At 32.2% G+C, this 26,332-nt stretch overlaps 1 protein-coding gene and 1 non-coding gene across 3 annotated transcripts; both read left to right on the plus strand.

Annotated features, from left to right (window-relative positions):
- Positions 1–4,553: 4,553 nt before the first annotated feature.
- LOC103992366 (ADP-ribosylation factor GTPase-activating protein AGD12) lies at positions 4,554–11,761 on the plus strand. 2 transcript variants are annotated; one of them, XM_009412036.3, is made up of 9 exons: positions 4,554–4,682; positions 5,337–5,461; positions 6,415–6,499; positions 8,690–8,765; positions 10,031–10,194; positions 10,273–10,402; positions 10,575–10,691; positions 10,820–10,915; positions 11,230–11,761. In XM_009412036.3, exons 2-9 carry the CDS (start codon positions 5,422–5,424, stop codon positions 11,509–11,511), a joined length of 990 nt encoding a protein of 329 aa, XP_009410311.2. In that variant the 5' UTR covers positions 4,554–4,682; positions 5,337–5,421; the 3' UTR covers positions 11,512–11,761. The 2 variants fall into 2 exon arrangements, with proteins under 2 accessions (XP_009410311.2, XP_065048839.1); XM_065192767.1 differs by lacking the exon at positions 4,554–4,682 and adding an exon at positions 4,733–4,871.
- A 4,958-nt stretch (positions 11,762–16,719) lies between these two features.
- TRNAF-GAA (transfer RNA phenylalanine (anticodon GAA)) lies at positions 16,720–16,792 on the plus strand. Its single transcript has one exon. It is a non-coding gene; the product is annotated as a tRNA-Phe (tRNA).
- The last annotated feature ends 9,540 nt before the right edge of the window (positions 16,793–26,332 follow it).

The raw sequence follows: 26,332 nt of genomic DNA on the forward strand, positions 1-26,332 counted from the left end.
AGTTGCTAGTACAAAGCTCTCATGAAGCAAGAAGCATGCCAACCAATAGCCTGACCTAATTTTCCTCCTCTTCATAATGGGTCATGAATCCCGGTGCCGAACCTGACTTCCATGTACAACCTCACATGGTGCCCCCCTGCTACCAATCTCAGGCACTTTGTATTGTATTGTATCTCTAGATCTTAATATTGGTGGTTTGGAGGCTATGCAGCACATGCAAAGCCATGTTTTCTTTTCTCCACAATTGGAGTTTCTGCTTAATATTGTATTTGTTCTTTAGTGAATGACTCAGTGCTCCAAAAATATATTGTTCAAATAAGATCTCTCTACCTCTATGCAAATTTTTAGTTCACACACAAAAATCTTGCATTTTCTTGACTTCTGAAAGCTACAAAGTTACTGACTGTTAATCATATTTAAAAAAAAAATACTCACCTTGAAATTTTTAGTGGAATTCTTCGTGCCGTATAAGAGCATCTCAGAAAACTCAAAAAAACAAGCTTCTACAGCACCTTGACTGCATGCCTGATCTAGATGATGAGTCTGACAAAATAGGAGATGAAGTGACAGATTGCTTGCAAGAAGTCGCAAGAGGCTTATTTGTCTCTATCGGACAGGCTGTGATTGAGAGACAAGTCAGACCCTGATTATATGCGCTGAAAAAACCAGCAACATCCTGCAGTGTTATACTAATTAACTGATGCTGTTTCGGTTGTTAGGTGGTCGTGCATGGTTTAAGCAAAACAACGCAAGGGTTCTGATAATGAAACCACACTTCTAAGCTAAGATTTCTTCTGTAGCGTCTAGGGATAAAGATTATCTTCCTTAAATACTCAAATTAGTCCCAAACTCCCCCAATCTGCAGATTACATATAGTAGTTTCTCATATTCTCTCTCTGGAAACAAATTGATCTGATAGTAGTCAATGCTTTCCTTCGATTGAAAATACCGACCTATAGCCTACAGTTTATTTCGAATGGCTTAGTGTTGAAAATGACTGGTGTGGACTCGGTCATAGAACTCATGAGATGAAGAAATAGTTTGGCAAGGCGATGCAGAATTCTGTTTGTCAATGGCTTAGTCAAAATCCATTTAATTGATCAGCAGGATTGTCTGAGTTTGGGAGAGTTATATAATTCAGGGGAGAAGTGGTTCGATATCTGCAGAAGAGTTAAATGTCTTCTGCTATAAATAATAATCAAATTGCTCTGTTAGAGGTCCAGAACAAATCCATTGAGCTTAAGGATCATACCCAAGATTTTTAGGATTATTTTTGGGTCGGTTTAAAGATTTATGCACATTATGAATATAGATCAAGAATTCATATTTTGATCGGCTTTTGTGACCTCAATAATGATTGGATAAGGGTTAAAAGAAAACCAACCTTAATCGTGTTTTCTTCATTGTTTTGAGTTAACCCATGAGTTGGTATATAATTTTAGATGCTCGAGTATTATTCAAGGAAAGAGGTCAATTTAGGGCATCAATGAAGAGACGAACGATATGATGTAATTATTCTCATTCATTAGAAACGCCAAAAAGATTAATCAAAAGAGAAGTTAAATGAAGGTACCTTCAAGAACAAACCCTCGATTTGATCTCAAGAACACCATCTCGGTCGCAGCGAATGAACTTGGACGCCGGGAAGAGTATTCCGGTCAAGCACAGAAGGAAATTGGTGACGAGATAGGGGGAGGGACCCACCAGTCACCGCAGGCGCGTCGCCGGCTCTGGTCGGCGGCGACGGATGAAGTGAAGAGGGGGCTGACGAAGAGGCCGTGGAAGAAGAGGCAGCAGAGCTCGAGGGCCTCGCGCTTGAGCCCTTCCATCTGAGACTCGAGCGCCGGTGCTAGAGGTAGAGGAGGAAGAGGAGGAGGAGGAGGTGGTGGTGGTGGCTAGGGCTTGGGAGATTTAGGTCAGGGGATGGTGTTCGATCGCGGCAGCGTCCGCTATGGGGATATCGACGACGACGTGAAGCGTGCTTGCTGGCTCTGCCATAGGTCGAAGAAATGGGAAGAGAGCAGAAAAGGGGAGTAGTTGCCGTGTAATTGGAATAAACGAGACTGAGATAGAGAGAGCAGAGATTTAGTCGAGGAAGAAACGGAAAAGAACAGAGAGGTTGAATTGGAGACGACGGCTTCCGGGTATACCGGAAGGGCTCAAGATGGGTGCAACGGTCGAACACTTCGCAGGCGTGTATCAACGGTCGAATACTGAGTATTTAAACATCCCATTTGACCGTTGGGGGGCGTGGCGGGTTCTTGGAGAACTGCCTTAAGCGCACATGGTGTGGTGAGGATATATATATATATATATATATATATATATATATATATATATATATATATATATATATATATAGTATTCTTTCATCGATACCATCCAGTTTATTTTTTTCAAATAGTACTCTTAATTTAAAAATATTTATCTTAAATTTTTTTTTTACATGTTATAATATTTTAGTCCATTATAGTGTTTTTATCTATTATAATGTTTTGACCACCACTAAAGTTTACTTAAAAATATTGTAAGTGATCTAAACATACTTCTAACCATAATCAAACCAATTATAAGCCTATAAATATGGTATTATAATATTAATAAGCAATGATAATCAAAGAGGCATGAGATAATGTTATTTATAATATTTTTAATGATATTTATAGTATTTTTAGTATATCAATAAAATACTATAATTACTATTGAAAAACATTGTAAATGAGTCAAATAAAAGCACTATAACAATTGAAAATTAATAAAAAATGGACTAAAAATTTTGACAAAAAAACTTTGAAGGGTAAGTTGGATATTTTTTAAATTAGGGGTATTGTTTGAAAAAAAATAAAAGAGGGAGTATATTTTGAGAAATAGGCAAAATATAAGTATTTCTTAGAAAAATCACTATATATATATATATATATATATATATATATATATATATATATATATATATATATATATATCTTTGATTGTTTAGAATATCTATTCTCCTCTTTCTAGCCTATCCAATTCAAAAAAAATTTCTAAGATTATTGAACGATTATGATTGTCCGATACAATGACTAAGTTGGGAGCTCATGGTAATCTACTTTTAAATCAAAGTGTTAGGAAGTCTCGGATTTAAGTAAAGATTCTCTAAAAATTATACCAGGAGCATACCTAATAAAATCAATATTTAAGTTAAGTTAATAAAGGATTTGCATGATTCGGTCAAGTAGCTAAAATATAAAAAAAAATAAGAGAGAAAAAAGTCCCTAAGAACGCAACTAAAGAGTTAAGATTATACTAACTATTAGAAATTATTGTGTGTATTGTTCAACCATTTGATTATGCAGCTAACCAATTTTATATGAAGTTATAAATTTATAAAGGGTGGCATAATATTGATTGAGTGAGATCTGAGTGTTAGAGTAATTTATTGATTGAGTGAGCATAAAATATCATTTATCACATCTTGTTTCCTATGTTAGTTACATAACCATAATTGATAAAATATACAAGATGATTTGGTATGAAAGGGTGGCATAATATTGCCATATTTTCTCTCTCTCTCTCTCTCTCTCTTTTGGCAGTGTAATTTGAACAAAGTGAACAGGCATTACATTGCATTGTCTTGAAAACTTCAAACAATGGCCATTCCATATGTTGGCAAACTTAACATTCCTCAATCACAAAACCACCACCAGAAGACATTTGATGGTTGGGATAAGCATCACAAAAGCAGTCAATGTCAGAAATTATTGAACGATAGTGTCAAGTCCATTTCTTTGGCCATGGTTTTCCAATTTGTCTGGTGTCTACAGCTCAACTTTTTGCAGTGCTCAACCCATTACTATTTATCAATGGTTGGCATCAGATGGAGAATAAATACCTAATTGCAACACACACAGGTAATGTGGACCTTTGATATGACAGGACTTGTTATTGCTTCCCAACAAAATCTCCATTCTTAAGTTTCCTTTTCTTTGGACCAAATGCAATTTTCTTGCATGGTAAAATTGATTGATGTACTCAATTTGTGAACTCAGTTGGCCTTCTACTTTTCTTGTGTAAGCTGTCATATTTCTTTTGCAATATGTATAATATTCCAATGGATAAACAATCCAAACTATAGCTTAGTTGACAAAGCTTCCGATCTCAGCAGCTCATACCTCGAAATAGCACCAAAAAGACATGATTTGTTCTTGCAATTTGTGTTAATCCTAGACTTGCAAACGATATCATCAGACTTTTAGTGGTCATTGAGATTCGTGCCGGATCATCTACTCGTCATTTTAAGGAGATGGTAATAAGAAAACAGAAGTAGCATTAAATTAAGGGGAAAAAAAGCTGTTAATTCAATTTAATATGAACTTAATTTCTACCGATTTCTGTTGCTCGGAGACGGGCAGTGACAGTGAAGGGGGAGAGAGAGAGAGAGAGAGGGAGCGGTCGAATTCGTTTGGCCGCTCGGGTTGGTTTATGTGGTTATGGACGCGAACCGGGCCCGGGTTAATTTCCATGCAAGATCTAGTCGGTGCATCAGAACCGTTCGATATAAAAAGGCACGGAAGGTTGTAACCTCCGTCCCCGAGAAAACCTTCTCGAACCAATAAATGCCGATGCGACGCGGCCCAAAACATTGCGTCTCTTGAAAGCATTCTTCGTTGAAGATTTCGCCCAATCGGGGTTCGAATCCGGGGGTAAGTCTGACTCTCTTGTATGAATTGATCCGACCTGGCGTTCGTTCTGTGTGTGGGTTTCTGATTTGTCTAGCCAATCTTTGGTACATTGAAGATCCAATCTGTTTTTCACCGCCTAATCCGGTGTATTCTGATTCCGTTTGTTAAAGCCTTTCTTCCGCAATCTTGTTTTTCTTGGGCGAAAAGACGGTAAAATCTCCAAATTTTGACCTTTTTGTTCTTCGTGAGGAGGGAAAATTGTCCTGCAATCAAGAGTCTGATTTTTTTTTTTGTTTCGTTTCGTAATTAGTTGTTGAAGTCCGATAGGAAATAATTTTGAGGGAAGGAAAGATTAATAATTAATTTTGAAGGATGGAGAGCATATGATCATATATGTCTACATCGACATGCGTTTCGGAATTTATCCTATCAATGAAAATTTTCGGAGATTTCATTCATACTGTTATGTTATTTTCCTGTTACTATGAACTACTAAGATTATTCAATTCGATGGCTTTGGGTTTATACTAATTTATGTTACTACTGTGTACTGTGTACATTATGTTATCATACGCTTTTATTTTGTCCATACACCATTTGTTCTTGATTCTTATAAGGAAATATGTTTGCTTCTGAAAGCTGAGTTATTGTGTATATGATTTTATATTGTATCAGGTCGAACTGTTTGTTGCTTTTGGTACTTTGACGTTGTGGATAAAGATTGGCTTTGGTGTTAAACTTTATCTCTTGCAAGGTGGAAATGAGCAACGGCTACCACAGACCTGAAAAGCCTGCCTCAGGTTTATATAAAGATATTCCGTGCCATTTGTTACTCATCAGTGACACATAACTGGTGTTATTATTTTTTTCTTTTTTTCACAAAGAATAAAAAGAACCTTAAAGATTGAATATATTTTGTCTAACTTCTTTAATACCAAGGAACATGTGTTTTCGTTAGGATAACTTTATGTAAGTGGGGAAATTGTATGCCTTTTTGGAATAAGGGCAATTCACTGTTCTGCTGCTTGTCACAATTGACAATCAGGTAGGTGGGCAGCAAATTTTGTATTACTCTATTTATGTGGGAATATGCATTAGTACCTTCTGGTATGAGGTATGATGGTGAACTTGAAAATGTGAATTACGTGCTTATATGTGGAGTGCAATTTTGATGACCTTTGGTTTATTTGAATATTAGATTATTCTAAAAAGATGGGGAATGTTATTCGAGGAGTCTGATTAGAGAAAACAGGATAACAAACTTGTAGCATTTTACATTCTTTTTGTGCATCACCATTTACAGTGCAAATTATACTTTTAAAGAGTCAAAGTATTTAAAACTCGTTGGCTTAGGCAATTTGACATGGTGTTGATGTTTTATTTGTTTTGTTTTCTGTCTTTCTTGCTTTTTATGCATCCTTATTTTATGTTTTATTGCTTATAGTGGTAAGTATTAGCTATGTAGAATTTGATTGATGCTCTTTTAGGAGTTATCTCTATTCTCTACATTATACCTCACTAGAAGTTATTGTCAGACATGGATATGCACTTACATCCCAAATATATAGTTGCAGAACAAGTGATGTAGCTCTATAATGCTAAAGTGCATGCAAAAAATGTCTCATTCATGTAGAATATTGTGCACATGATTATATAAAAGCATGATAGTCATGACTTCGAGAATTTTAAAATGTATTATATGTTATACTTGAACCAGAAGCTAGCTTCCATTTAAAGTGCCTCATTATAACAGGTCAAATGAGGAAATTGAAGGAGCTTATGCTCAAGAGTGACAATCGCATTTGTGCTGACTGTGGTGCTCAAGATCCAAAATGGGCGTAAGTACCGCTATTTATCATGTTTGCGAATACTTAAGCTTCACCATGGATGTATTGCAGTAAGTAGTAAATTTGGTTATCTAAAATCTAGAATATGCAAGTCACAAGTTTATTATGTTAATTAAATTTTTAGTATGGGATAATCAATTATAGTTGTCTTTAGCAGCGGTCACTATTTATGATCAACTGTGCCTGGAACTTCTTTTTGTTTCTGTTTTTGTACTTGCTGTTTGAATGCATTGGTATAATCTGTCAATTAATTGATTGAGGTTATGATTATGGATAAGCATGTGAGACTCTTTACAGATAGCTGGGTTCCTGGCCCACCAAGAATATCTAAGAAGCCCTGAATGAAACTAAGAGAACAGAGAATCATCTATGTGGCATGGACACACACATGGGATACAGACTGGATATACTGGCATGCTAAATGTTACAAAGTATGGCAAGACGTGATATCTATTAGTTCTTTAGGGGAAAGGGAAGACACGACAACTATACAACACGTTTTTTCCTATATATTGTTAAGAGTTGCATATATAGGGATGCATTTTTGTACAATTTTGACAATCTGTCATCATGTTATATGTTTAAAAAGCATGACAATCTATCACATGAAAATACAAAGGCGATGTTCTTTGTTCAAGGGGAAAGTGGATCAAAGAGACACACAAAATCTATTTGAAGATGAATAAAATATAAAACAAAAGGCAAAAGAAAGAATAAAAATTCAATGGTGATAGTGAAGGTGGCTGCCAAAGCAGAACTTGTTTAACACCAAAATCAACAAGCGTGCACATCTAGCAGCATAAGCATCAACTCAAAACTCAAAAGGATAAAGAAAGTAGAATATCTTCATTTTAAGTTTGTCTTCTGAATTATGCTAACTACAAAAGTGGGTTTCTTTCTTGTCAGCCATGTATTCTGTGAGAGAGCCAACTAAAGGCAAGTTAGTAACTTGTTAAAATCTGAACCTTAAACTCAAAGAGTTGTCATTGATTGAGGCACAGAAAGATATTCTAATTTTGTATAAGTCTTTTCCTATGTTCCTAATGGAAGGGCAGGAGTTGAAGAGATGATGAACAAATTCCTTCATTTGGGTTACAAAAGCAGCTGCCTTGGTAAATGGTGAACCTCTCTTATTGAGATTTTGCTCAGTTAAAATCTTGTTATTAGGGGCTAACCATCCAAAAATCTCACATTTTTATGGAGTGAAGGATTACTACGATTTTTCAGCAAATGGAGAAAAGAGCATGCATGATAAACTCCTTCAAGAATTATATAGAAGGAGCATCGTGAAGGGATAATGACCATTTAGATTCATCACCACCAATATAGTAAGTGAACATCAGGGAGATATTCACAATCATAATATTATAAACACCAAGTCTCATATAAATAACCACTCACCGATGTTCAATATGTTGAGGAGCACCAGACAGAATATGTGTCTTATTTGTCTACCATAGATCAGCACAATTATAGATAGTACATGTTTCCAAATACTTTTGTAGGTATATGACCCATATCTGGAAGCATCCAACAATAACCTCTGTCCAACGCAGATGACAGTGTGTGCTGATTTTTTTGAGGTATATAAGACAGCATGCTACATTGTAATCTGATAAGAACTTAACCAAATATGGAACTTTGTATTGAAGAACATCAAGGATTTGTAATTATGAGACAGCAACTAGTTCATGTCATTTTATTTCTTACTCTAACTACTATGTAATGTTGCTGACTGCTTGTTCGTAGTTGGAGAATGGTTTATAGTATGAACTCGATAAAGAAACTTTTGCTAGAATATTATTTTCTTGTTATACGTTAAGAATAATTAGGAGTTTCATGTTCTAGGATGCATTAAAGACAACAATAAGATAGGTCTGACCACTATTGTCGGTGGCCTCTGCATATTTGTTTCTTGTCAACTGAAAATTTACCATATTAATTTAACTATTTTCACATGAATTGTTCCACATCAGGCTAATCGCTTTCTATTGGACTTTGAACTAGCTGCTTTTTGTAAATTTAATATTTGTTTTTCAATTTTTATTTAACAAATGTTTAGGAGTTTGTGTCAAGTTTGAAATATCTACTACTTTGTTAAGCACTATTTTTTATGAAAATTCTAGAATTTTACTTTGAATTTATGATTATTTTTGAATGATCATTCACTTGTCATTGCAGGTCAGCTAACATTGGGGTTTTTATATGTCTGAAGTGTAGTGACATTCATAGAAGTCTTGGGACAGACATTTCAAAGGTAACACTCAAGTTGTCAGGACTGACACTTGGTTAGGTTCATGTGTTTATTAACTTGCAAGGACTAAGAGAAAATTGTGCTAAGCAAGGACTAAGAGAAAATTGTGCTATAAATTCACATTATCGCTTTATTACCGTAAGGTCCCCACCTTATATTAAGTTACAGTTTTATTTAATTTTACTAGTCCAAGTATGTAGTGTAGGAACCGCTTTAAGTAACCATCACCATCACTCTCTGTTCCTTCCAACCGACATCAGATACTTATTGCACTTCACATTCTTCCTCTCTGGCAGTTTTCCCTTTGTCTTCCCTTATGCCATCTCCCGATGGTGTTTTGATCCTCAATCCTTTAGCAAAACTGGCAATTTTTTTTACTGTTTTAGGTTGCTTCTATGTTACTCAACTGTGGGACATGAAGGTGATGTTGGAAGATGGTATATTATGTTATTTTATAAAATAAATTTAATACATTTGTGGTCTCTTATGTTGCACCTAGAATCAGGAGCTAACAAGACCTTATCTATGTTGCTCTTATTATTGTTTTCTCTGCTGGTGGGCCACCAAGGTGGTGGACCGAGGCTTCTTTGTCTAGGAGAAAACATGAGATGATGGTCCTGCAGGTTTAAATTTTAGGTGGCAGATGAGCCTACAGGGCAGTGGACTGGTACTGGGAGCTAGGGCATTCGAGGGGTATTGGAAGCTTTTCAGTTTAACCTAGGGCATTTTGAGCATTGGACCAATTAGATCTGGTAAACCGAGTTTCATTTACTTGCTTTGATGAAAGTTAACCAGCAACACATTTTCATCTGAGGCAAAAAATTGAATAGTATTATACTTTACATGAAAGCTGGGGTTTCCCCAAATAAAAAACAATGAGAGTTTTCTTGTTATCTTAAGGCAGCCTATGTTAAACATAATGCCTATTTACTGTTGAATTCCAATTACTTGAGATGAAAAATGTGCTGCTTTCTACTAATCACATTTTAGTCTTTTTAAATTCAATTAGTATATAGCTGATTAGTTGAACAGAAATATGACCTAGAAGTATAGTCTAGAGCTTGGATCCAGGTTCAAAGAGAAATTTAGTTCCAAGGGACAAATTATAAATGACCTGGAACCATCCACAATTTAAGTCCTGTGAGATGCTTATTTCCTTCTCTCAGGAGTTGTGGATATATTACCTTGAATTTGAACAACTTACGAAAAGAATTTTGTAATGACTGATTAATGATTTTTTTTTTTCCCTTCACTGCTGTAACATTCAGGTTCTGTCAGTGACATTAGATGAATGGTCTGATGCTGACATTGAATCCATGATTGAGGTTGGTGGGAACTCTTATGCTAATTCAATCTATGAGGCTTTTCTTCCCAAGCGGTTTCCAAAACCCAAGTCAAACTCAAGTTATGAGGAGCGCAGCAAATTCATCAGGTGGTGTCTTTACCAGAGTGAATACTGTATATAAGCAAGAAAAGTGCTCATGCACAAGCATTTTCTTTTGTTGTGTAGGTCTAAGTACGAGTCACAAGAATTCTTGAAACCAAGCTTGCGTATTGTGTCCTCAAAGATGTCTTTCAATTATGTAGAACCCAAAGAGAGCTTAAACTACCGGATTGATTCCAACAATTCAAACAAGGCTGTAAGTCATGCTTTATCTGCTTCCTTCTTGGGTAAACAAAATTTCAGGACTGCCATGTTCTACACCATCTGAATTCTGCATTTGCCAAACTACTTGTTTGTATGCTTTATCAGGCATCAGATGCTGTGTCCTTGGCAATAACCTAGTCATAAGGTTCTTGTGATGATCACAGGTAGAGATGAGGGAATTCATTGGGGATTTGAAGGTCAAGGTTGTAAGAGGCTCAAATTTAGCTGTTAGAGATATGTTTAGCAGTGATCCATATGTTGTCTTGACTCTTGGAGAGCAGGCGAGTTATCCATTTTTAGCTGAAATCCTTGGGCATTTAATCTGATATATTTATGATAACTGCCTCGATATTAAATTGGTTTTGATGTTTCTTTCCCAAATGTTAATTTGACATGGGGTTTGCTTCAGAAGGCCCAGACAACAGTAAAACCGAGCGACTTAAATCCAATATGGAATGAAGAGCTTACGCTGTCAGTTCCTCAAACATATGGCGCTTTGAAACTGGTTAGTTTGAATATGTTTGATCGATAGATATTTCTTTCTTTATCACATCGTTTACATCATATTTTAATTTTACTCACTGAATGACTAGTTTATGTAACTTTTTTGTTCTTCGGAAGGAACATTTTTTATTACTCATCCAAGGCAAGGAACATTTTTTGTTCATTGTAATTGTTTTTGTCTGTTTGTATCAAAAGCTTGTTGATCTGAGTAAGCCAAGAAAAGAAAAGAAAATTAAATTTCTTCTGTTACAAGCACATGCAGTTACTCCCATAAATCATGATCCCTAACTTCCTCTTCCTTTCTCCTTCAAACAGCAAGTATATGATCAAGATGTATTTTCCGCCGACGATATAATGGGTGAAGCTGAGGTTGACCTCCAGCCTATGATCACATCTGCCATGGCTTTTGGGGATCCCGAGCTTCTTGGAAACATGCAGATCGGGAAGTGGTTAAAAACAAGTGACAATGCACTTATTAGTGACAGCATCGTCAACATTGTTGATGGAAAGTTAAAACAAGAGGTCTCTCTACAGTTGCAAAATGTCGAGTCTGGAGAAATCGAAGTAGAACTGGAATGGATACCTCTAGATGAATAATTTTCCTTAAGTTTTTATTGGCATTGGACCCTCTTCCGAAGGCTCTTCTTTTCCTAATAGATAATCTTTTGTAAAAATATATAGTTTGTATGGGCAGTAGTGTCAGTAAATATAATTTACTGAATCAGTGTCTCCAATAAATGTCATCAGCTGAAGCTGAAATATGCTGGTATTTGTTCAGTGTCGTCATACTAAATGTAACAATTATTACTGTTTTGCTTGTCTGGTAAACTATATCTTCCTATGGCAACATTCTGTCGGATTAATTCTGCGTCATAGATGGGTTTGCACAAGACGGCAGATACAACCGTCAATAGGTTGGAGGATTAGGACTAAAAGGTCAAATTGTTAGTGAGAGGCATAAATGAAAATATACTATTATAATTTTTTTTATAACAAATATAGAAAAATAAATAAATGTATCAATTAATTAACTTAAACTGATAAAATTTTTGACAGTATAACGTAAGATTCTAAAATCAAATCTCATCTTTTATTACTTATTGTTTTTAAAAAAATATAGAAAGAATTAAAAGAAAATTTCTTCGAAAGTCCATAATAATTGTTCTAATACTTACTAATCTACATTACATCGTATTTGCTAACCCAAATGTCAAGAACATACGATATCTTAAAAGAATGATATAATTTCTTTAATCACCGTTCTTTCAACTTCTTATTAAGTTTTTTTCTAAAGATGACATGCGCTCCTCTGAAAAAACACGTGCTTATATAAGTCGAACTACTATTGTGTATAACGATAATAGAATTGACATAGATCGTATGTAGTGAAAGTTATAGGGGACACGGTATGGCATGGAGCCACCATTATGCTAAACCTCGGTATACACGATGCTAGATTTTGATTCTGGATCATATTACGTTAGTGTTAGTTGTAGTAGCTTTGCTTGTAAGCTGAGACGATACTATTAACGACCTAGTTAGTTACCTAAGATTGCGCCTAATGCTATGATGCCAGGTGGACCTCTACACACTTGTCCATTGTGTACGCTAAGAATCTGGAACATAAATTTTGGATCGAAACTCTTCCTACCATCTCCTTTATTCAAGAGATAATGAGCTCAAATCGGATCCACATTAATTCTTACGAATTACATGGTGAACGATTCATAACGTGATTCATAACAATTGATGTGGATTCATTCTCAGCTCATTAACTCCTTTATAAAAGCATTAATACGAAGATGAATGACCAAAAATTTGTGTTCAAGATTCTATTACTGTAGGCAATGGACAAGTGGGCACAGGTCCAGCTAACACTAGAACACAAAGCACAGTCCTAGACAAAAGCTAACAACCTCATTGGCTCCATCGTTTCTTCAATGAAAGTAAATTAGACCGAGTAACTAAGCCAGAATTGCAATTAGCTGTTATAATATGGCTATAATGATCTCCGGTTGCTAAGATGTACTTGTAAGCAGAAGATAATTATGGCTTAAAATTGCATAAAATTTAGCAACAATCATTTCAAAAACGTCATGAGAATACTAAAAATCCTTCTAGAAGGTAAGCTAAAATATCAGGGAGACATGTTTTCAGATTTAGACTACTTAAAATTTGATTTAGATGTTCTAAAAAGCAACAATTTAGATCTTTTAGGTATATATCCTCACATTTTAGGGAGACATCTTTTCTTCTCTTTTTTTTTTTTCCTTTAATGTATTATAATGCCCTCTATTTATAATAGGCTTGAGATTAAAACTTCAACTTCCACTAAGCAAAGACTCGTATCCTAACTAAGACGTATTAAACTCGTATCCTATTTCCTCATAAAGTTTACGTTAATATTTCAATAGATTTGATGCAAAAGATAAAGTTTTCTTTTATTACTTTTATCATTTCAATAGACTCTCTCTCTCTCTCTCTCTCTCATTCATGTCTTATACATTTACTCCACACAAGATGATATGAGGATGCTCGACAACTAAAGGCTTCACAGAGGTAGTCATCTGCTGGAGGCAACGATGGTTTAGTTGTAGCAATTAACTTTTCCCATGTCAAGTTGCCTAGGAGGCTGATGCTAAGTGGACCTGTGCGCGCTTGTTCATTTCTCATATTAAGAACCTTAAACATAAATTTCAGATCAATTCTATTCCTGTGATCTTTTTCATTAAAAGATTAATGAGTTAAAAATGAATACACATTAATCCTTATGAATTACACGATGATACATCAAAATATAATTTGTAAGAAGTAATGTGTCCTCAGTTTTAGCTCATGAACTCCTTAATAAAAGAGATTGTATGAAGAGGATTGACCTAAAATTTACGTTCAAGATTTTTAATATAGGCAATGGACAAGTGACCACAGGTTCAATTAACATTGAAGCACAAGGCACAATCCTAGATACTTCTCCGGAGACACCATTAATGGTGGTAGCTCTATCATTAATTTCTTGATCATATTTAAATGATCATTCTTTTATATTTTTAATTTTATTATGTTAAATGACATATATGGCATCCATATGTGGACTCTAAGACATATCACCCATATGATAATGCACTAACCAATCCTATATCTCAACAACAGTAACTTATTTATTCATGTTATTGTAAGCAATTTACAGTTGATTATATACTTTTCTTTGTTATGATGTAGTTGAAACTTATCCATTTTGGCAAACCTAATAGGTCCAATTATGCATCAATATTCTTTATTCAATTTTTCATACTAATAAATAAAAATTTATATTATTATAGGCCATGAAAAGACAGTTGAACTATTATACTGATAATTAGATCATACTATACGATGTTATCGTAATAGATATTTATTCAATTATATTATATTTATATAATAATATCTCGATGATTTCGAACATAATCATATGTAAATGTCTTGCTAAGGAACATAAAATAAGATAATTCAAAGAGAAGGAAGAGCATTGAAGTAATGAAGAGAAACTAATAGGAGAGGAGGATCGACCACTACAAACAAGGGGGAAGAGAGAGAGAGAGAGTGTGTGTGTGGTATTTAATTGTGGAGGTGTATAAAGTCTTTGACTTTTTATTTCACCACACTACTACATGAATCCCTATCTATTTATATGCACGGAGAGTAAAGTTGACAGGGCTCATTCAATGAATATAATCAAAGGTTCATGCACCATTTCATGATGATCATATTCAATGCAATCTTTTATTGCATCATTTTATGATGCCTTTTCCCAATTCAATGTATCTAATGATTAAGCTTAGCTTTTAATATTTCTCTTAAGTTAAATTATAAGTCTAAACATAAAAATATAATTGATACCAAACCGATCAATGTGATAGAGTTGCGGGCCATTAGCCATCCATATCCCAAATTTTATTATTTATGCTAATCATACTATTTAATATAGTCGAGTGTCGAAGTATTCTTCTATGATGGACAAAGTAGTTACATTTGATACGGACGTTGTTGTATCTTCTGACATATACTACATGAATTTCTTAATCACTTTTTCCATTGTTCTTACTACTGATAAAGTCATTTAGTTTTATATTAGTTGAAGGGTACGAGATCTAATGACTCGCATGTTTGTTAGATTTTCTTTTCCTTCAGAAATGGTTTTTAGTGCTTATGAACTCTAATAGGGTAAATTCATATGAGTACGCCCACTATCCAAAACGGATAATTCCTTGCGAGCCTACGGACCACACCAATAGTCGATCATTAAAAGAAGGGCCCGAGACCTGCTCCCTTATGAGAAAGAGTACTGATAAAGTTATTTAATCCTATATTGATTGAGGATTATAAGAACCAAGGACTTATAAGTCCGTCGGGTCTCCTTTACTCTCACTAGTACTTTTTAGAATTCAGGAATTCTGAAAGGGTAAAACGGTATAGATACACTTACCATCCAAGGTAGATAATCCTTGCTAGCCTAAAGGTCCCACGATCGACCAAATAATCTTTTATCAACTAGTTTTTAAATACATTTCTTAACTTTTTTGGGTATGAAATTTAATTCATTTGGGTGAATAAATCTTAGCTGAGGGAATGATTTAATTTGTTGGCTAGTTCTGTTATTATTTATAAATTTGTTATTGTCCTTGCTCTTTAGATCCTTCGAGTGCCTGATGCGAATCTTTAATGAAATAATGCTAATCTTTGTTGGTACTTTTTTGAATGATTATTTCTTGAGAAAATAATTATATATTATGTATTTTCTAAATGATACACCTATTTTATTTTTTTCTCAAATAGTTTAAAATACCTAAAATACCACTAAAAAATTATCCCATCAATTTTTTTGCCTATTTGTTTTATCAGTTTTCAACTGCTATAGTATTTTTCAATAAATTTGCAGTATTTTATTGAGGTATTAAAAACACTATAAATACTATTGAAAAACACTTTAAGTGACATATTATGATATTATATTTTTTATGTTTACAATATGTTTGATTGAGGTTGAAAATCCATTTAAATCATTGATCATGTACATGAGTAGATGTCTTACAATATTTTTATTATGATGGTCAAAACACTATAACAGGCCAAAAAATAATGTAACAGACGAGAAAATTTTCGAGGCACAAATTGGATATTTTTTTAAAAATCAAGATCACTATTTGAGAAAATTAAAATAAAATAGATGATGATACTAATTAAAAAAATACCTAAAATATAGGTGTATTTTAGAGAACTTACCTCTAGACTAGTAGTATATTTGTTTTAAAACCAATTGAATCCAAATTTCTCATATACTTAAGTAAGTTAGAGAATTTTGAGCTTGATTGGAAACATGCATATATCAATATCTTCTTTTCTTAGCTATAAATTTTTCATATGCTTAGGAAAGTTAATGCTATTTGAAATGTGGATTGAGAGTGAATACATATTTCAAATATAAATTAGTATTTGATAATTTTTTAAATTATATTTGATCTAGATGCTGTATTTAAAATGCTCAAAAAATAATGCTCAAATTATATTAGCATTTGCAGGATGCTAATATAATTTTTAAAATTATAATATAATGTTATCTACAATCATAAGATTATAACTATATAATAAAAATTGTAATGCTAGATTTTGTTTGCAAGAGGCATCATCACCATCACGTGATGATCTTCCTCTCTGGGATGCAATCTCGTACGTCCATTTCCAAAATGAATATTGACTGTGATGTTAAATGTTCTCATGTTATAAGAAAATTAATATATATATATATTATATATAAAAAATAATTATAAAGCGGGGATAGCTCAGTTGGGAGAGCGTCAGACTGAAGATCTGAAGGTCGCGTGTTCGATCCACGCTCACCGCATTTTTACATCACTTTAAAATATATATATATATATATATATATATATATATATATATATTTGACAACTTTAGTTTATTAAAAAAGAATTACTATGCATATTTGACACTAAGTCAGGTCCATATGTGACTAACTAAATATATTTTATATTTACATATTTGGAAGCATAAGTTAGCATATATATAGTTAAATCACTTACTATTAATTATTAATAATTTAGCATATATACACTCACTCTCAAAGTATAGGTGAGTTTGTATTCATGATATTTAACTATTAATAATTTTCTCTCATCAAAAAATAAAAAAAGAGTGTTAAAGTTGTTATTGATATATGGAATAGGTGATGTTTATGATAGTGATATTAAGGAAATTTCTTTGAAACAGTGATAGAGAACAGAAAAAAGCTATTCCTTTGTAATGCAATGGACAAATGAAAGCGTAAAATACGAATTGCCTTTGCTCTTTTGTTCTTTTTCTTTGGCTTTACCTACACGTGATAGTATAATTATTTTGGGTTACCACATGTTCGATCTCACCACCTAATGAGAGCACATCTAATCTAATATATGGATCATTAAGAAAACCCAAGGCATGTGATGGGTGTTTCTATTGATGGGTTTATGCCGCTCATCTCAATGGAGTGTCTTAGATGATTTGTTGCATTATATATAGTCTTCGCATGGCCACCAACGAAGGTAGAATCAAAAAGAGAAAGGAAGAAGAAGAAGAGATAGATGTCAGGGGCAGTAATCAATATGATATTAAGAAAAATGAGTGAGTATATCTTTGAAGAAGGTACACTCCTCTTCAATGTGAGTGATGAGATAGAGGTGTCATGAGTAAACTAAGATTGTTACTATCATTTCTCGAGGACATGGATAAAAAACCTAAATATCAGTATAGTAAATTAGTGCAGAAGTAGGTGAAACAAATCCAAGATTTATCCTATGACATAGAGGATGTGGTAGACGAGTATGCATTGCGAGTGAGATGATTAGGGCAGAAATATAGCTTCGAATACATTGTTAAGCTCCCAACTCGAATATTTGCTCTCTATCAGCTTGTAAAGAGCTTACAAAGCATCAACAGGGATCTTCAAGCGAAGTCCAACTATGCATCCGAGTTTGGCATCCAAGACCTTCCATTCTCATCCTTGTCCCCCATAAGTACACAAATCTTACTGTTAAATAAATGTTCTTCTTGTTACTTAAAAGTTATACTCTTCATCTCTTTTGATTTTTTTTAATGTATTTTAGTAACAAATATTTGGACATCCCAATAAAAGAAAAGATTACGATCTAACATCTAATTTGCACAATTTAACTAATACTAAGAAAAATTATAAATAAAAAATATTGATATGCAACTTATCGAAATAGATTTATTTTAATTATATCAGGAGGCAAAAGAAGTATACAATGAAACCATGGACAAATTATCAACTTTTTAATGTGTCATCAATCATACTTTGTTTGCAATATATATCATGATATAACAATTAGAAAATTTAAATGGAAATAATGATATTAATAATGGTAATATTAATATTCTTATCAAAGGTCATTTTCATCCCCCTGTTTTAGCAAAAGAATATATGTATTAAATATACAACATAATATAAAATTTTCTTTAGCTATAATTGTCCAAGAATAAGCCTTTGAATAAATACATCGGAACTTCTTGAAATGATACACTTGAAAGTAATTAGTTTCTTCTAATATATGGAGTTACATAATAGTTAATGGCTAAATAAAATTATTTTTTTATAATTTATTTATATTTTGAGTATTTCCTTAATGATATTCTTTCTTTTAATTTTTCATATAGTTTCAAAAATCTAAAATACTAAAATAAATTTACCAAAGTTTTTCACTCAGTTTTTAATCAATTTTTAATTGTCATAATGTTTTTCAATAGAATTTATGGTATTTTTTTAGTGTTTACAATATTTTATTAAGATATTAAAATTACTATAAAAGCTATTGAAAAATACTATAAATGATATCATATTATATCTCTTTGATTATCATTGCTGATGGGCCATTATACTATTATATTTTTATGCTTATAATTAGTTTGATTGGGGATACGAGTTTATTCTGATCATTGATAGTATTTTTTATTAGGCCTTATAATGTTTTTAGTGTGGTGGCCAAAACACTATAATAGGCTAGAAGTATTATAACAAGTCAAAACACTATAATATATATACATAAAAAATTTAAAGGATACTTTGGATATATTTTTAAATTAGAGGTACTATTTGAAAGAAAAAAAAGATGAGATGTACTAATTCAAAAATACATAAAATATGGATACATCGTAGGGAAGCCACCCCTCCTTGAAATGCGAGCAATATATTTTGTTGAAGAATATATATATTAAAATCTATTAAATCCAAGGAGGGGGTTAGAGGGGTTAACTTAAAAACTATGGAGGAAGACATTCTTCCTTCTCGGAGAGCTTGATGGTTCTAAATATACAAAAGTTAATGTCTTCTTTTCTTAACTATAAATTTCTCTCGGCTTCTCAACCTCTCATACCTCTAACTCATCTTTTTTTTTTTTTTTTCTTTCCTTAAAGTATTATAATACCCTTTATTTATAATAGGTTTGAGACTAAGACTTCGACTTCAATTAAGCAAAGACTCGTAACGTAACTAAGATTTTTTAAACTCGTATCCTATTCGCTCATAAAGTTTACGTTAATATTTCAATAGATTTGATGCAAAAGGCAAGTTTTTTTTTATTACTTTATCATTTTGAACTGTTAGGAATATCATTGTGAACACTATAATTTAAAATAAGAAATTACTCGTGGAATCTCATATGCAAAATCTGGACACTAATGCACTCTCGTATGTAAAATCTTGACACCCATGCACGCACGCGCACACACATTCTCTCTCTCTCTCTCTCTCTCTCTCTCTCTCTCTCTCATTCGTTTCTTATACATTTACTCCACACAATGTGATAAAAGGATGCTTGACAACTAAAGGTTATCATAGAGGTAATCATCTACGAGTAAGGCCAATATAGGACGCAACGATGGTGTTAGTTGTAGCAGTTAACTTTGTCTATGACAGTTGCCTAGGAGCCTTGCACTCTGGTGCTAAGTGGACTTGGGCGCGCTTGTTCATTTCTCATATTAAGAATCCTAAATATAAATTTCAAATTAATTCTATTCCTGTGATCTTTTTCATTAAAAGATTAATGAGATAAAAATGAATACACATTAATTCTTATGAGTTATACGATGATACTTCAAAATACAATTTGTAAGAATTAATGTGTTCTCATTTTTAGCTCATTAACTCCTTAATAAGAGAGATTGCATGAAGAGGATTGACCTAAAATTTACGTTCAAGATTTTTAATATAGGCAATGGACAAGTGGCCACAGATTTAATTAGCATTAAAGCACAAAGCACAATCCTAGATACTTCTCCGAAGACATCATTAATGGTAGTAGCCCTATCATTAATTTCTTGATCATATTTAAATGATCATTCTTTTATATTTTTAATTTTATTATGTTAAATGACATATATGACATTCATATATGGACTCTAAGACATATCACCCATATGATAATGCACTAACCAATCCTATATCTCAACAATAATAAATTATTTGTTCATGTTATTGTAAGCAATTTGCAATTGGTTATATACTTTTTTTTGTTCTGATGTAGTTGAAAGTAATCCATTTTGGCAAACCTAATAGGTCCAATTATGCATCAACATTCTTTATTCAATTTTTCATACTAATAAATAAAAAAACATTATTATAAGTCATGAAAATATAGTTGAACTATTATACTTATAGTTAGATCATACTATAGGTTGTTATCGTAATAGACATTTATTCAATTATATATATTTATGTAATAATATCATCTTGGTGCTGATGATTTCAAATATAATCATATGCATATTTCTTGCTAAGGAACATAAAATAAGATAATTGTGGAGAAATAGCATTCGACCACTTCAAACAAGGGGGAAGAGAGAGAGTGGTATTTAATTGTGGATGTGTATAAAGCTCTTTAACCCTTTTTTTCACCACACGACTACATGAATCCCTATCTATATATATGCTCTTTAACTTAAGGGGAATATAATCAAAGGTTCACGCACCATTTCATGATGATCATATTCAATGCAATATTTTATTGCATCATTTTATGAAGTCTTTTCCCAATTCAATGTATCTAATGATTAAGCTTATCTTTTAATATTCTCCATAAGTTAAATTATAAGTCTAAACATAAAAAATATAATTGATACCAAACTTGACAAAGATCTATTCGATAGAGCTGCTCGAGCCATAATACAGCTGCAGCCATCCATATCCCAAGGTTTGTCATTCATGCTAACCATATTATTTAATATCTTAGTACATATTGTCAAGGTCGAGTGTCAAAAGTATTCTCCTACGATGGACGTTATTGTATCTTTTGACATGTCAAACTACATGAATTTGTTGACCACTTCTTCGATTATTCTTTCTCGGCTAGTTTTTAGACATATTTCTTAATTTTTTTTGGGTATGAAATTTAATTCATTTGGGCAAACGACTAAGATTTATATATTCATTATTCTTATAGTGGATTATCACTGGTTTACCCCGTAGTTTTTACCCTTTACGTTGGAGAGGTTTTTCATGTAAATCTTGGTGTTCTAATTGATTATGATTCCATTTAATTTTGTTGCGTGTTATGACATGTTAGTATTTATTCATATATAAAAGTTTATTTCTCTTTATATCTCATCATTCTCGACCTCTTATACTTCTAACTTTTTTTTTTTTTTTTACTTTCTTTAATGTATTATAATACTCTTTATTTATAATAGGCTTGAGACTGAGACTTCGACTTTAACTAAGCAAAACTTATCAAAAAAAAAAAAGACTTTAACTAAGCAAAGACTCGTATCCTAACTAAGATTTTTTAAATTTGTGTCCTATTCACTCATAAAGTTTACGTTAATATTTCAATAGATTTGATGCAAAAGGTAAGATTTTTTTATATTACTTTTATCATTATGAATGATAAGGAATATCATCGTGAATATTATAATTTACAATAATAAATTACTCTTGGAATCTCGTATGCAAAATCTTGACACTCGCATGCGCACACACAGACATTCTCTCTCTCTCTCTCTCACTCACATTCATGTCTTATACATTTACTCCACGTAAGGTGATAAAAGGATACTTGATAACTAAAGATTATCACAAAAGTAGTCATTTGCGAGTAACGCCAATATAAGAAGCAACGTTGTTAGTTGCCTATGATAATTGCCTAGGAGCCTTGCACTCTGGTGCTAAGTGGACCTATGCGCGCTTGTTCATTTCTCATGTTAAGAATCCTAAACATAAATTTCAGATTAATTCTATTCTTGTGATCTTTTTCATCAAAAGATTAATGAGTTCAAAATGAATACACATTAATTCTTATGAATTACATGATGATACTTCAAAATACAATTTGTAAGAATTACTATGTCCTCATTTTTAGCTCATGAACACCTTAATAAAAGAGATATCTTGAAGAGGATTGACCTAACATTTGCATTCAAGATTTTTAATATAGGCAATGGACAAGTGACCACAGGTTCAATTAGCATTGAAGCACAAGGCACAATCCTAGATACTTCTCCGGAGACACCATTAATGGTGGTAGCTCTATTATTAATTTCTTGATCATATTTAAATGATCATTCTTTTATATTTTTTAATTTTATTAAGTTATATGACATATACGATAGTCATACGTGGTGTCTGAGACATATCACCCATATAATAGTGCACTAACCAATCATATATCTCAACAACAACAAATTATTTGTTCATGTTATTGTAAGCAATTTACAATTGGTGATATACTTTTTTTTGTCTGATGTAGTTGAAAGTAATCCATTTTGGCAAACCTAATAGATCCAATTATGCATCAACATTCTTTATTCAATTTTTCATACTAATAAATAACAATTTATATTATTATAAGCCACGAAAAAATAGTTGAACTATTATACTGATAGTTAGATCATACTATAGGATGTTATTGTAATAGATATTTATTCAATTATATATATTTATGTAATAATATCTTAGTACCGATGATTTCGAACATAATCAGATGCAAATGTCTTGCTAAGGAACATAAAAATAAGATAATCAAAAGGGAAGGAAGTGCATTCAAGTAATGAAGAGAAACCAATAGGAGAGGAGGATCGACCACTTCAAACAAGGTGGAAGAGAGAGAGTGGTATTTAATTGTTGAGGCGTATAAAGCTCTTTTAACTTTTTTTCTCACCACACGACTACATGAATCCCCGTCTATTTATATGCACTGAGAGTAAAGTTGAAAGGACTCAGAATATAATCAAAGGTTCATGCGCCATTTAATGATGATCATATTCAATGCAATCTTTTATTGCATCATTTTATGATGTCTTTTCCCATTTCAATGCATCTAATGATTAAGCTTATCTTTTTATATTCCCCTTAAGTTAAATTATAAGTCTAAACATAAAAATATAATTGATACCAAAAACCTGACAAAGATCTATTTTTTAGAGTTGCTCGGGCCATAATATAGTTGTAGCCATCCATATCCCAAAGTTTATCATTTATGCTAATCATAGTATTTAATATCTTAATACGTATTGTCAAGATCAAGTTTCAAAGTATCCTCCTATGTTGGATAGAGTAGTTACATTTGATATGGACATTGTTGTATCTTTTGACATCTAGGACATGAATTTGTTGGCCACTTCTTCAATTGTTCTCGCACCACCAGTGATAAAGTCATTTAGTTCTATATTAGTTGAAGTGTACGAGAACCAATGACTCATATGTCTATTTTCTTTTTCCTCAGAAACAATTTTCAGAGTTTATGAGCTCTAAAAGAATAAAATTATACGGGTATACGTATCATCCGAAGCAAATAATTCCTTACGAGTTTATGAGCCGCACCAATAGTCAATCATTAAAAAGAGGGCTTAAGGCCTGCTCTCCTATAAGAAAGAGTACTGATAATGTTATTTAATCTTATATTGATTTAGGAGTATAGGAACTAAGTGCTCATAAGTACATCGGGCTCCCTCGCCCTCGGAGGTACTTTTTAAAGTTCACAAGTTATGAAAAGGCAAAACGGTATGGACACGCTTACTGCCCAAAGCTGATAATTTTTCACGAATCTAAAGATCACACCAATGGCTAACCGACCAAATGATCCCTTATCAACTAGTTTTAAAACACATTTCTAAACTCTTTTTGCATATAAAATTTAATTCGGGTGAATGAATTTTAGATGACGGAATGATTTAATTTGTTGGCTTGTTATTTATAGATTTGTTATTGTCCTTACTCTTTGGATCATTCGTGTGCATGAAATGATGCAAATCTTTAATGAAATAATGCTAATCTTTGATGGCATTTTTTGAACGATGATTTCTTGAGAAAATAATTATATATTATGTATTTTCTAAATGATACTCCTATTTTATTTTTTTTCTCAAATAGTTTAAAATACCTAATATACCACTAAAAAATTATCCCATCAATTTGTTTGCCTATTTGTTTTATCAGTTTTCAACTACTATAGTATTTTTCAATAAATTTGCAGTATTTTATTGAGGTATTAAAAACACAATAAATACTATTGAAAACACTTTTAAGTGACATATTATGATATTATATTTTTTATGTTTACAGTTTGTTTGATTGAGGTTGAAAATCCATTTAAATCATTTATCATGTTCATGAGTAGATGTTTTACAATATTTTTATTATGGTGGTCAAAACACTATAACAGGCCAAAAAATAATGTAACAGACGTGAAAATTTTCGAGGGACAAATTGGATATATTTTTTAAAATCAAGATCACTATTTGAGAAAATTAAAATAAAATAGATGATACTAATTAAAAAAATACCTAAAATATAGGTGTATTTTAGAGAAATTGCCTCTAGACTAGTAGTATATTTGTTTTAAAACCAATTGAATCCAAATTTCTCATATACTTAAGTAAGTTAGAGAATTTTGAGCTTGATTGGAAACATGCATATATCAATATCTTCTTTTCTTAGCTATAAATTTTTCATATGCTTAGGAAAGTTAATGCTATTTGAAATGTGGATTGAGAGTGAATACATATTTCAAATACAAATTAGTTTTTGATAATTTTTTAAATTATAATATAATGTTCTCTATAATCATAAGATTATCACTATATAATAAAAATTGTAATGCTAGATTTTGTTTGCAAGAGGCATCATCACCATCACGTGATGATCTTCCTCTCTGGGATGCAATCTCGTACGTCCATTTCCAAAATGAATATTGAATGTGATGTTAGATGTTTTCATGTTATAATAAATTTATATGTATATATAATATATATCAAGCGGGGATAGCTCAGTTGGGAGAGCGTCAGACTGAAGATGGTCGCGTGTTCGATCCACGCTCACCGCATTTTTATATCACTTTGAAATATATATATATATATATATATATATATATATATATATATATATATATATATATATATGCCATAAAAACTTAATATTTGTCATAAAAAATAGATTAGATCTTAGTATTTTTAATCAACTTTATTTTATTAAAAAAAAATTACTATGCATATTTGACACTAAGTCAGGTCCATATGTGACTAACTCTTAACTGGACTTACTTAGATTATATATAGCACTATTAGTTGACACTAAATATATTTTATATTTACATATTTGGAAGCATAAGTTAGCATATATATTGTTAAATCACTTACTATTAATTATTAATAATTTAGCATATATACACTCACTCTCAAAGTATAGGTGAGTTTGTATTCATGATATTTAACTATTAATAATTTTCTCTCATCAAAAAATAAAAAAAGAGTGTTAAAGTTGTTATTGATATATGGAATAGGTGATGTTTATGATAATGATATTAAGGAAATTTCTTTGAAACAGTGATAGAGAACAGAAAAAAGCTATTCCTTTGTAATGCAATGGACAAATGAAAGCATAAAATACTATTTGCCTTTGCTCTTTTGTTCTTTTTTCTTTGGCTTTACCTGCACGTGATGTATAATTCTTTTGGATTACGACATGTTCATTCTCACCTAACGAGAGCACATCTAATCTAATATATAAGATCATTATATCGAAGAATATGTAACATAAATATGACACGCGAAGGCATATGATATGCTCTTCAATTGATGAGTTTACGTTTTTTTTTAGAGGGGACTATCACAAGCTACGCATACGATGCGCTCACAAGGCAATCATTTTACATAAGGCATATTATGTACTTTCATTATTTTTTTATTCGTTATGTCGGCTTATATGAAGGGAGTGTCTTGGATGTATTGTTACATTATATATAGGCTTCGCATAATTATCAGTGGAATCAAATAGATAATAAAAAAGAGAAAGAAAAGATAGATGACAAGTGTTATAGTTGATATGGTATTAGGAAAGATGAACAAGTATATCTTTAAAGAAGTCACACTCTTCTTGAACATG

The sequence above is a fragment of the Musa acuminata genome, chromosome BXJ1-7 (genome assembly GCF_036884655.1).
Source record: "Musa acuminata AAA Group cultivar baxijiao chromosome BXJ1-7, Cavendish_Baxijiao_AAA, whole genome shotgun sequence".
Taxonomy (NCBI): domain Eukaryota; kingdom Viridiplantae; phylum Streptophyta; class Magnoliopsida; order Zingiberales; family Musaceae; genus Musa; species Musa acuminata.